This window comes from Manduca sexta, chromosome 26 (genome assembly GCF_014839805.1).
Source record: "Manduca sexta isolate Smith_Timp_Sample1 chromosome 26, JHU_Msex_v1.0, whole genome shotgun sequence".
Lineage (NCBI taxonomy): Eukaryota > Metazoa > Arthropoda > Insecta > Lepidoptera > Sphingidae > Manduca > Manduca sexta.
The window spans coordinates 12,331,690-12,345,357 of record NC_051140.1 but is presented as its reverse complement, the minus strand read 5'-3'; the positions used below and the strand labels follow the sequence as shown (position 1 = coordinate 12,345,357).

The window sequence follows — 13,668 nt, the reverse complement described above, 5'->3', positions numbered from 1 at the left end:
TTATGACCACTTTCGTGGTATATTGATGCGTATATTTTTTATAAATTATAATAGAAAGATCTTTACAAACTGGTAAACTAAAAAAATGCACCTCAAACACCACAAATAAAATTAAACAGGCTTCTCACTGTCACAAAGCAAGCTGATTAGCGGCACACCTTTTTGTAAGTTGTTTGTAGTTAATACGGAGTTATGTGTCAGCGCAGTTAGCAAATCTATGTGTAAATAAAATTGTAAAATACCATACACAGTGGCATCCTCTAGGTGCAGTTGGCAATGCATTTGACATAAAGCGTGCGTACCATTTAAGTGTTGGGTTTGGTTAGGCGTTTTACGAGACTCTTGATAGTTATTCTATTGTACCTGAACGAGATAATGTTGCAAGAAAGAGCCGAACTGCGTGACAACTTTGAATGGCGGATGAGTTCTAAGTACTTGGATTTCTTGTCTGTCATTTACCGTATTTATTTTATTTATATTAACATATGTCTACTAAAATACGAAAATATTGGTGCCTTTAATAATTTTAATCTAAAAATCAAATAGAAAATGGATGGTATTCATGGCAATATTATTAATATATCATGCTAATTGATGGTAATGTGTGATAAATTAATTATATTATAGCATTAATTATTACGGAATAATTTTTCAACAAAGAAAATACAGTAGGTCTTTCAATGTCCATATAAGAGCTAAGAAATAAAAAATGTCATCTTCATTCTGAATTCTTAAGTAAACAAACAAGAATAACTAATACACTTTGCAATGGTAAATAAAATAAGTGATGTACCAATGACTTGGAAGCTTTAAATGCCAGCTTGATTGCATTATTTTCTATTTATGTCATTGTTATAAAAATGCGTGATGTGAATAATAGACAAACAAAACACCTATGTACTTAAGATGTACTGTAAGAATTATATTGATAAAAAAATATGATAATGAAAATTGCCATATAATATTATTTGACACAATGCGCATCGCAATGAGTAAGAATATATTTAATTCAGGGATATAAATAATTATTAATGTAATATATACCTATTTATGTCATACTATGCTGTTTAATACTATCATCTGAAACTCATGCTCCTGCCTCTATTCTAATGTAATGAGGAATCAACATTGGTTATGTTTTCTTATTGAGTTTTTATTATACAAAATTTGCTTTCCCTTGGAATCGGACCAAAATCAATCCATAGTATATACGCTATTATATATTCCACCAAAGTGGTATTGATAATGTTCTAAATAATATGTTAAGCCCGCTTTCTTTCACGTCATGATTCAAGTTCTTTGTGTATTCACTCGGCTTTAAGACTGTGGCGTATTACGACACTAAAGAATTATATATTTAATTTTCCATAAAAAATCATAAAATGATGTACCTTTAATTTAAAATGTAACGGACATTACGAGTTCTGCAAAATGAATACGAATAAAATAAATAGTTGTGAAGTTCGAGTGCGGCCCTGTTTAATGCACTCAGTACAAGCTCCCCCTGCTGTATGCAATGGTTAGACAAACCTGCGTCTCTATAAAAGGGACAGGTGATTAGACGAATAAGTACAATCCGGCGCAAACGTCGCCGACTGCAACCACATGGGATATCTGCCCTGAACTATTACAAGCATACACGTATTCCTGCCAGCACTTACAAAATGGTGAGTTTTATTTATTTAAACAGGTGTCCTGATATTTATTTTAATTTAGGTAGTTTTTAATATGTTTTTTAATTTTTGATTTAAAACGCATGTAAGCTTTATATATTAATTATGATAATTAACGATATATTTAAATGTAGTCAATTTAATTGCAAAAAATGCATTTGCTTTTTTTTTTATTCATAATTGTAGTGCTATTGGAATAAGAAATAATTTTACTGTTTGCGTCCCCTAAATAAATTAATCAAGAATAAAAATTACAATACATTTTCCGTGACGTGATTGTAAAAACATCCTAATCAGTATCGAAACATCTGCATTATCTCGTTTTTAAGGACGTGACCAAAGTTGGTGGATAGGGCATGGGTTCGCGGGTGTCATCTTATGCAACGCATCTTGCATTTATTGCATCCACGGTAACCTTTGCCGACGACTGCGCTGTTTACCTTCGTGACAAGTGTGTCATCCTTTTCCACAGCAATACATTAATATCCATAAAGCTCAGTGCAATCCGCTTCAAATGAATTTTATTTAAACGAGGTTGATGCAATTTCTTGTTTCTCAAAAATTATAAAAACATAATTTCTGAATATTTTGTTTATATGCTTTTATTTTTGTAATTTTTGTAATTGTATTAGAGAGTAACTTTGGTCAACATGACTCCATATAAGGGTTAACTAAATTGGATTTTTTTCGTAATATATTAATATATCAAAAATAGAATAAATACAAAAAAAAAACATTATAATATATCAATTGTGTTATGGCTATATGCTTTATAAATGCATGCTTTAATCCATAACAAACAGTTGACATAAAAGTAATTACTTTTAAACGATCGCATCATCCATTTAATAGATGTTTTATATATAAACTAGATTCATAATATATTCAAGTTAATTACTAGTCCTCGGATTCTTTTTTTATGTCATCTCTATAATTTCATTTGTCGCAGAAAATACACGCATGGCAACAATAAACGGTGACTGCGGATAAAAAAGTTTGATTTAATATTAGGTATACCTAAAAGATAATCAAAATAATTTTGAATTTCGTGAAACAAAAAAAAGTTCATCACATAAATACTTAAAAACATAATACTCGTTTTTAAAAGTGGTATTCACATATTATATTGACAAGGATAGTTTAGAATATTTTTCTATTAATATAGACGACTATTTGACTATTATAATATAGTCAATTATTCCATTGGTAATTGAAAAATAAGTTATTTAACATCCTGTACTATTCATAGCGAATAGAAAACTATTTATAATAAAACTTATAAGTCGGTTACGCACAAAAAACGTTGCGTTTAAAGTCATAGGTATTCCGTATAATTATGACTTAAGCGACATACAGTTACACGCATGTTCAAACGATGGTTGTGCTAAAATCAACTATATAGTTTCTAATCACAGTATAGGCCGTGTGAATATCGCCTTTGCCTAAAGTCCTGGTGTGTTAGTGCCAAAAATTAAAAAAATTGAATATACCAATATCATTAGTCACTAGAAATTGGAATTTATTTAGTTATGTACTAATATTTTCATTTAATTTATATAATTTAGCACTCTTAAGCTATATACTTGTAATAGAATATAAACGATAGAAGAAATTACATATTTTCTAGGATAAATACTATATTGAAAGCAAATGTAGTTAACTTGAAGCAACATTAAGGTATTTTTGAATGAATATGACATATATTAGCATAATTTCAGTAATTTCAGGAAACCTCAGACGTATTTGTGTGAATCAAGAAATATTAAGAATTTACACTTGTGATTAGGATACACGTAGGTGGCAGATCCTCGTATAGGAGAATCAGTCTAACTTCCATGCGTTGTCTATTTCTGCCATCAAACAGTAATGTGTACGATTAGGTTCTGACTTTAAGCATATTGACACTGAGCAATATGCTACTTAACACATTTAAAATCTTAAGAAACAAGTAAACTAATTTAATTCACGGCTTGAAATTAATAAACCTAGGGGAGTTACGTAGTCCTAATTACCATCAAACAAATTAAAGTTCTCACCGTTTATTGTATGGCAATACCCCACATTTATGATAGAGAAATTGTATCGGGCAACGTCGGGCGCGGTCGATAGTAAATACATATAATGGTAACGCAATACACCTCTGGATGGTGCGAGAGGCGTGCGAGCGGTTAATTAGGTGCACACCTTTTGTTTTTGTACGTAGTACATTGTGTTTTCGAGGTAACTCTTGAATTCTACGACATATTCTCCCACAACTCAATACTCTTGCGAAATACTCACAGTGCCGACATCTGCATATATGCGACGTGGCACAGGTATTTAGGTGCTCCTAAAACAATTTGCACATATAACAAAAGACGCCGTTAAGAGGTAATAATGTTTTCTTCAAGGCAACATTTTCCTTCAATTCACACTTTTGTGGTCAGTTGTGGTGAAGCATCATTGATTTGTAGATAGTGATGTACCAAGTTATTACAAAATAGATTTAATGGAAATGTTTGACCTTTCCTTGTCAGAGTCAGATTAACCTGGTTATATTACGTAACGTAAAATATTTTTTCATGGGGTTTCACCGTTACCTTTAAAAGTCACATTGATTAAACGGAAATATTAAATTATTCCTAGTGGATTGGCAATATCTTTAGCAATATAGATGAGGTTTAATACCATCAAATACAAAAATGACGACGCACTAGACTTCATTGTCTAGGAATCAGAAGTTCAACAAAGCACTTTCGTGCGACCTGTAACAAATACTACCAGATTACACAAACATTTAACTGTGTGAGAGGATTCAACCCGCGACCTCTTGCTTCTCTGAATGTGATGTAAACCTTAGCAGGTCTCAGTACTGAAGATACTATTTGTGAAAGGGTCGCATAACATCGTTAAGTCTAAGCTAAAACCCATCATGACTTCATTTGTAATGGCCATTTACATGTTAAATTACTTGTAAAAATTGATTATAGTATAAAGATGTCCAAATCGTGCAATAATTGATTTGTCACAAAAAAATCTCAGCATTAAAATGCCTGAACTGTATAAATGTTATTTTATCCATCTAAATTGGGAAAGAGGAAGTGTTTTTGTGTTTATAAATAGTGTTAAAATATTAATTATGTCATTTATTTTAGAATTTTAATGTGATTTGAATGGAAATAGGATACGACTTTTTGGATATTTTTTTTGATAAAAGTATTTAAATATTCATAAAAAATACTTATTTAGAGATCGCATTAAATGGCAACATACTCTATATTAAGAGAATTGACCAAATGTTTACCTATGAACGTAAATACTCGCGATTTCTCCCACGGACAAAATCTAAGAACTTAAAGTAAAAATCAACAATAATTTATTAATATTCTCAACAATAATACAGTCTCATTTGATTGTTACACCAAAATTCTACCAAACCCGGCGCACAGATCTTGATTTTAACAATAAATCCAATATAAGTTTATTGAGTGCTTAGATTCAAACGAGATATTTTTAACAGGCCACGAAGCGTGTCAACCTTTGTAACACAAGATGCTATGTAAACAACACCAACGAACTAAAATAGACACGCACGATATCGATACATGCATCTTCGTCAATGACCTAAATCGAGTCTAGATGGTTAAGCAAAATTTTATTGATTTGCCAACACAACATGAACATCAATATACAACATAAGTGTCTATTAAATACCCATTTGGACATGTACTGCTTAATTTGTCTCGTGACCTTTCCACCAAGGTTGGCAATTAAACAAGAGTTTATTGTCAGTCTCATTATCAGTAATAACTGATACTTTTCTTCATTATTTGAGATATATTTGTGGGATTCTTGTTCGTTTTACGATATCCTAAATGTGTGCAGTTGTAGGTCACTTGTTTGAAAAACAAGGTAATTAATCATTATATTACAATAAGCTTCCGAAAGAAGTTATTTACATTTTATATCACTTTTAAAAATAAACAGAAACAAAGTTTATATTATAGACTTTGTTTTTTTTTCAAGTTCACAATATAAACTTTGTTTTTTTTATTATGTTAATATAGCAACAATGTCATAAATCTGTTTATTGCCTAAATTGATGTTTTTTGTAGGTGGGCGAACAACTAAGAGGATATTTCCCATGAAAAAAAGCGTTATGTGCAAATTATTTTGATTTGTTTTTTTTACCGTCCAAGATCAGTTTTAGTAAGATTTTAAAGAACAAAATTGTTTCATAAAATTGGGAATAAAACATATTCTGGATACACATTATTCTTACGCTGCTAGTTAGTCTACATACTACACTCAAATAACCGATTTATTATTTCCAAGCTTGAAAATCCTGATTTCAGCTTACCAGTACAAACCGTGTGAACAATTCCCGACTCTTTCAAAATAGTAACTGTCAGTTGTTTGTCAGATGAATGACATGCGAAGGCTTCGTGTCAAACACTGACGAGCCACTTGAGCTAATTGTGTTTGCTTTGTTTTGTAGCAACAATTACTAAGTAAATTTTAAGGGTTTATCTACACAGCTGGCATGTCGTCGACTAAACTGTTTTGTTCCATCTTTAAACCTATAAATAGAAGTAGTAGTATAAAGCTTCGAAGTATAAAGTCGCAGTCGCGTTGGAATCTTTTGTTTACAACATGAATGGGCTCGATCAAGGTGTGAGACAATGGCAGTCTCAAACAAAACTCACGTGAAATAGAAGCTTAGGAAATATTTTTTTTATAAACAGTTGCATTGTTAGAGAGTTAAAAAAGCAAGCCGTCGCAGTGTGTCTCTTTATTTAACACTGGGTGTGGCTCGCAGTTCTGCACGATTTAAGACTTTTCGCAGAAGAGTACCACGTCCATCCAACGTGTCTTGCGTTTACTTCTAACTAATCCGAAATTAAACAATGGCATTTCTAACAATAGTAAATAAGTAACGATGGCACGATTCCTCTGGCATTATATGCGTTGATGATCATCACAAGATAAAAAGACTCGGTTAAGCTAGGACCTGGGCTTATGTTATATTCAAATTACGGTGCCACGTGATCTAAATTGACATTCAAGAGAGCGCAATACAAGTGACAAAATATAGTTTGTTTTGTATAATCACGATCCGGTATATTTTTTTTATATTTCGTATTTTGTTGTTATAATATTTACGTAAAATTAATTGATTAATTTATATATAAAATAGAATCAGTATCAGTAATAAAATCTTTATAATAGAACTATTATAGTAATGATTTGAGAAAAATATATTAATGCAAATGCAGATAAAATAGAATTTAAAGACTCTCTAATATTTGTGTTTTTTAAAGTCTAGCAATAAACAATTTATTGTAAAATATAATAATTCATTTTAAACACTTAGCCAAATCATGCAAAAAATACATATAAAAACATAACATACATACAACATACGAATGTCGAATGAGTATAAAAGTCACATCAATATAAAACGCCTAATAATATTTAAATAGTTTTGTACACGCAAGATAACGTGCTCTGTAGAGTCTGTAGGCGCTTGAAACATATAGACTCGATATAAAGTTTATGTAGAGATTATTTTATCAATACTAATGTTTATAACACCGATTACAAATATTATTAAGTTTTAACTTTAGCTTCAGCGCATAATATTGAGTTATTTATACTTTTTTATATTGTCTGACATATAATTATAGAGCTACCAAAGAAAACATTGCTATGAATCAAAATTAGGGTGAACTAATTAAAAAATAATATATGTATTTAATCGAATCTATTATGAGTCCATCCGGCCATTCCATCCAGCCGGCTTAATAGTCTTTTTTACCTAAAGTTTTTTATAATATGTGCACAAATTTGTCAAATTATATCAAACGCAATTTTCTTTCGATCATTTCTTATGTTTTCATAGTTTTCTTTCTGTATATCACCGGTGGTAATTATAATGCGCGGTTTATGTTAAATTGGTTGTTCAGGCGAAGCTAGATGTGAACATTCAGCTTAACTTTCCATATGCATTACAAATTAGAACGGTAAATTGCCATATTTTTAAATTATGTTATAAACAACATCATGCTGGGGAGCAGCACGGGTCATTTACTTACTACTCTTATAGTTAAATAAAATTTCTAGCCATATTGTATTGCACTGCACTTATTTAATATTTAACTTCGCAAAGTTTATATACGGCACATTTACTATAAACTTTTATATCGGTGTCTCAACTTGTGTCCAGAAACTGATTTCTGTCCTTATAATATTTTGTAAGCCATCACAGATAAAGCAAAAAATAATCAGTTTGCTAAATTGTTACAGTGCCACTTTTGGTACCAAAAATATGTCCTAGATATTTTTTTCTTCTCTTAATTTACTACCTAATGCAAGTGAAAAACCTAGTTTCTATTCTAGTGTATATACATCTAATTAAAAGCTGTCATAACTCTATTCACTCTTGATATTAAAGTATTTATCTATTTATGTGGTACCTAACTTGGGACCAGTCGGGCCATTAAAAAATATATGTATAAAATATCATGAATAGGTATTTATACCTGAGTCATCAAAATATGTTTCCTAATATTCCAGAGGGTGTTGTTATTCGTGCTCGGCGTAGCGGCGACAGCCTTGGCGGCTCCACAGAAGTCCGATGAGACAGCGCAGATCATCAGTCAAGATTTTGATCAACAGGTCGATGGCTCGTACAGATTCAGGTATGTCTAAGTATCGTGTCTCCTCAGTTACATACTAGACAAGTAAAATACTGAATAATTTTATAAACAGGATTTATTATTTATGTAATCAAAGTATCGCTTATATGTAAATAATTATTAAAAAAATTAAGATCACATTAGACGGAGCTTAGCGAGCTAAAAATTTAAATATATTTTTGTAAGTTTATTAATTCTAATTGTTTCGAAATAAAATTAAGTACTGTGAGATGTGGGCCATAGGAGTGTACGGACTGACGCGCACGGCAAAACTCTAACAGTTCCTTGTTTTTCTAAGGAATTCTAGAAATAGTAGAGTCATTATCGACCACTAAATGAAGGATACCAAAGTAGGACAAAGGCTATCTAAATTATGACCGTAAACAAACAATGATATTAAAATAACATAAAATGAAAATAAAATATTAAAATTAAAAGTACGTATGTTACTTGCCTAAGCAGAAAAAATGAAACATAAATGAAATGAGGAGACCAAGTCAGATAGAGGGTAAGCGTTTTGTTGTACAATTAATGCCTTACCTTTTGATTTTTGTCTTGTGTGGTTTATATTTCTAATGTCTTTAAAACATTTGTCACACAGTTTTATCAAAATTATTAAAAACTTATAGTGTATGGTTATTTGGATTTGTAAAATGTGTTCTTTTTTTCAATAGAAATCATATAATCATAATCACAAAAGTTTAGAGCTTAAAAAGCTTAACAATAGTTTTTTAACTATTATTTAGTGTATAATCCGAAAATTCATTCGATAAATATACAATCTATGATCTCTTCGACAACTATATAAAGAAGTTAACAATTATATATTTAAAAAAAATAAGTTAATTACTATTGTTATGAGGCAATATGTCATTATCATGTCATCGCTTTGCAAAAATAACAAGTTTTTGTCCCGAACAAAGCTAGCTACAAAATCACAATATTACTGAGTATTACTGGAATAACTATAATTATACATGAAGCGTAATTAATATCACTGAGTATTGGTGTCGCATCAGTAGTAACATTGTTTATATATTGTGAGGTAACATGTAGGACGAATTAGACAGATGTCCTTAACCCAGAATTTCAAGCTGTAGGCTCACTGGCGATGAAGTAAATGCTACATGAAGATTTTAGCTTTTAGTCATCGTAATAACTATTTATTCTTTTATAAATGTGAATATAAAATATTTTTTGTGACTAAATTGATTGTTATGTAGCCATAAACGGCGAGAAAGTGAAATTCCCTTTGTACATTTAAGTTTGATATATTATGTATGTATTTACATTGTGCTCTTGTTGTAAAAATATTTTTAAGGAAAGATCTCAATTGCATAATGCGCTTACAATATTTGAGCACTATCCCTACATTATAATATAGGATATTATATACAATTAAAAAAATACAATGTGTTTCTCATGCTAGCTTTCCCGAGTCGTTAATCGTAAAATTTTATTTAAACTTTATTCGTTATAAAGAATATTATTCAGAAAAAATGTACCAAAAGTATTTTACGGGAAAATGATGCTTAATTTAATGTCGTAAACAAATCAAAAAACTATAATCGATTATCAGACTTATATCGTGACATAATTTAGTTCGTACCTGATGTAATAAATATCCTGTAACATAATTATCGTGTCCAGTAAAACGTGTCAATTTCATGAAACTGTACCGTAAACAATGAACGGACTTACCGATCACCTTGTGAATCATGAAAGAAAATTTTCATGTATCATCTAATTTGTTGTTATGCAATGTAGCTAGAAACGTGCCACAAAACTATGGTTTGACTAAAAAACAGCTCCAAAAGGCATATTATTTAAAGATAATATTCTAAAACAATTCACTTATCACGTTTAGAATACTTACGTTGTAGTTTAACGTACGGATTTCGTGTGACATAATTTTAAGGAATTGTCTTATAATTAGCGAGCCTGTTATCATTGATTTAACCGTCCCCGAATGTCAAGACGGCATGTGTGCATAGAGGTCACGATCACATTCCGGCGACAAATTGGTAAAATAAAACTCATTCATTTGTTTTGATATCTGAATATTTACGGTAATAGGTCTATTTGTCATAAAATATTTGTTATTGAACTTATGTGTAGTTGAAACAAACTAGAATATTGTACAACTAGAATAAGGACGTTTTACGTCCTTGTATTAATACCTCGCATTACAATTAAAATGTATCTGATAAAATCTCAATGTGTTGCTTTTACCTTTTTAATTTCCAGCTATGAGACTGACAATGGGATTAAGGCGGAGGAGACAGGTACCCTGAAGAAGGCCACTGGCCCTGACGCCAGTGACGTCATCGTTGCTCAGGGCGCATTCACCTACACCGCGCCTGATGGCACTGTCATCGCTCTGAATTACGTAGCTGATGATGAAGGCGGTTTCAAACCAGAGGTGAGCGTCAGCGACCTTAATTTGCAACCTAATTGTTTAATAATATCAAACTTCGAACAGTTTGTTAGAGAAAGGGATAGCTATTGGGGTTATATTTAAATATAAATTACCAGAAATGTCTATATAAATCTTGGGCAATTTATATGTAATAGTTATGGCAGATGTTAGTTTTTTGGCGTTCATATCGATACCCTAAATATTTGTTTCTCCAATGCTTTAGGATCGCCTTTAAGGGATATTTTAGTACTCTAGCCAAATGTTAGACAATTATCATTTCTTAAATTGTTTGCTGTAGAAAAACTTGAAATCAACGCATCGCATGCTTTATCAAATTATTGTAATTTATTTTTGTAGGTAAAGATAATTTTAAAATCGAAATACAGGCTTTGTACGTACATTGTTTTGACTTTTGTGTAGGTGTTACCCTCATTATAAATATCTAATATAATGTTTATCTATTTTGATAGCTTTCCATAAATGCTACCTTTACTAATTTGCTCATCGTCTATTTATATTTAAGCTAACAAGGATGTATATATTTATATAATACATATTGATGTATTGACTACAAATAAATATTAGGCTAGATCTAAAATTGGGTTAGCATTTCCTTTATAGCGATGATGTAAGCTGTAATAACAGTTAGTGTGTCCTTGGAGATTCAACGCGACGCGCTAAAACATCAACTTTGACATTTTAAGTAGCTATTGTTCAGTATTTTGTTTGTTTAAAGACAATATTCGCTGCTCTATTGTCGCGAATGACAGCCAGCATTATATTTTCTTGCGGTTTCCTTTTAGTCATTTGGGTCATGATTAGAAAGAAAAACATCGATATGTATAAGGATAAAAGAATAAATTAGATAGTAGGGGAAAAACCTAGTGACGATTTAACAGGATACCTATAAGTACTTCTCTGTATTTACATATAAGGTGCATGAATCAGAACAGTTATTGGTATTTATATGGTAATAATTTACAAAATACCGAAGTGCAGAAACGTTAGCATCTTTTTAAATGTGTCAGTGTTGATTCACTTACCATTTTCTGAGGCTTTACTATTTTATCCTCCCTTGATCATTTTACTTTTTTCATCGGGTACTATTAATATTTATTCTTTTCAGGGCGCACATTTACCAACTCCACCTCCGATACCGCCAGCGATCCAGAAAGCTCTCGAATACCTCGCCACGGCGCCACCACCACCTCAGTCCAGGAACTAAACTATGCTCCCGACGAGACCTACAAATGATCAAATGACCCATGCTACTTACAAACCTGTATAAATAAATATCCCACGGACATACGCAGGAACCGCTTTGAAAAGGGTCATCGAATATTCGTTTAGCTTCCAAAATAGATGCAAAATTTATTAGTACTCTTTACAAAACGGCCCCTGCTTCTGTAATATATTTACTTGTAAGCAATAAAAAATGTTTAAAAAATAAATTTGTGTACGACTGAACTGTGATAGATTGAAGTTTCATAAAATGATTGTATTTATTTTTTAACCTAATAAAAAGCATAAATCAGTGCCAGAGACGCACTAAAAATTACCAATTTATTTTTCTACGAGTCAAGGATATCCTGAGAAACAATGACGGGTGTAGAATTTTCATTAGCATTAAATTTAACAATCCAAACTGTCAACTATGTGTTAAAATGTTGATGTCATTTCCTACAAATCACATCAATGATTTCAGTGGTATCTATAACCGAACATGACGTCCGCAGTAGTACTAGAAGTCAAATAAGTTTCATAATATGTATGCAGGATCCGTATGTGCGTGATTCCATCAAACTGCGTCGTTATATAAATCACCATCAAGGTTCATTTTAAAATGATACTAACCAGTTTGTCTCGGCATCTATATTTTTCAATAGACTGGTCAGTTACTAATCTCTAAGCAATATTAAAACTTTAATTATTATAATCAATATATAAGAGAAGGCAATTATTGATATAATAAAAAGTAATAGATTGGGATAGATAAGGTTCCAGACTAAAATTAAGTTGACAGTTGTAGTTTATTAGAGCAACCAAAAACTAAAAGTCATTATTATTTATAATAAGAAATGACTTCTTTAAAACAGGCCTGTTAAATAATTTGCTAATTTCCTTGCATTTTAGCCTAGTCCACTTAATATAATGACCATATTCTTATAGAAAATATATTCCCGCTTGAGAACATTTTTCTGATATAGATAACGATTCGAGTTTTCATTGCAACTGTAAATTATATTATAAATTCTAACTACGGGAATTGTTTATTAAACATACTATTATGCGCTAAGCTTCTTGTAGTCCTTTTTATTGTGGTTTCTCGTTAATTCAAAAAATATAAAACCATTTTATTTGATGAATTAGCTCTTTTTATATACATAAAGCAAAATACCGCAACGTGATGATACGATAGAGATTCTCAAAATGCCATAATAAAAATAAGAGTGATCCTAAGAATGAGCCGACATTCCTCAGCTAACCTGTTTATAAAAGTGAACGTTAATGCAAGGTCATTGATGAGAACATTATATGATCGTGAACACAAGAAACTTAAACTTATCGGAAGAAGATAGATTTTTGTATGACAGCATCAGCGTGTGAATCAGTGCCGTGTTGAAAGAATAAAATACAGTCAGGACATATTACGATATAATTTATTCTGAATGACTTAATTTCTCTCATCATCTCGCGTTCGTGATCTACCAAAATAAAGGTTTGAGCTACTTTTGTATGCGACGCGAACCGTTGAACCTAAATTAGCATAGTACCGATTGTTTAGTTTAACATAAGACTATTTATGTGCAAAGTGTATTATATGATTGACGTATCGTGAAAATAAAAACTTGCAACTTTCTTAATAACAATATTGAAAGGAATATATCTATGACATATT

At 31.1% G+C, this 13,668-nt stretch overlaps 1 protein-coding gene across 1 annotated transcript; it reads left to right on the top strand.

Annotated features, from left to right (window-relative positions):
* The first annotated feature begins 1,560 nt into the window (after positions 1-1,560).
* On the top strand, positions 1,561-12,327 carry LOC115451399 (endocuticle structural glycoprotein ABD-4). Its single transcript, XM_030179696.2, has 4 exons — positions 1,561-1,667; positions 8,229-8,353; positions 10,598-10,772; positions 11,896-12,327. The coding sequence occupies exons 1-4, from the start codon at positions 1,665-1,667 to the stop codon at positions 11,992-11,994; spliced, it is 402 nt and encodes a 133-aa protein (XP_030035556.1). The 5' UTR covers positions 1,561-1,664; the 3' UTR covers positions 11,995-12,327.
* The last annotated feature ends 1,341 nt before the right edge of the window (positions 12,328-13,668 follow it).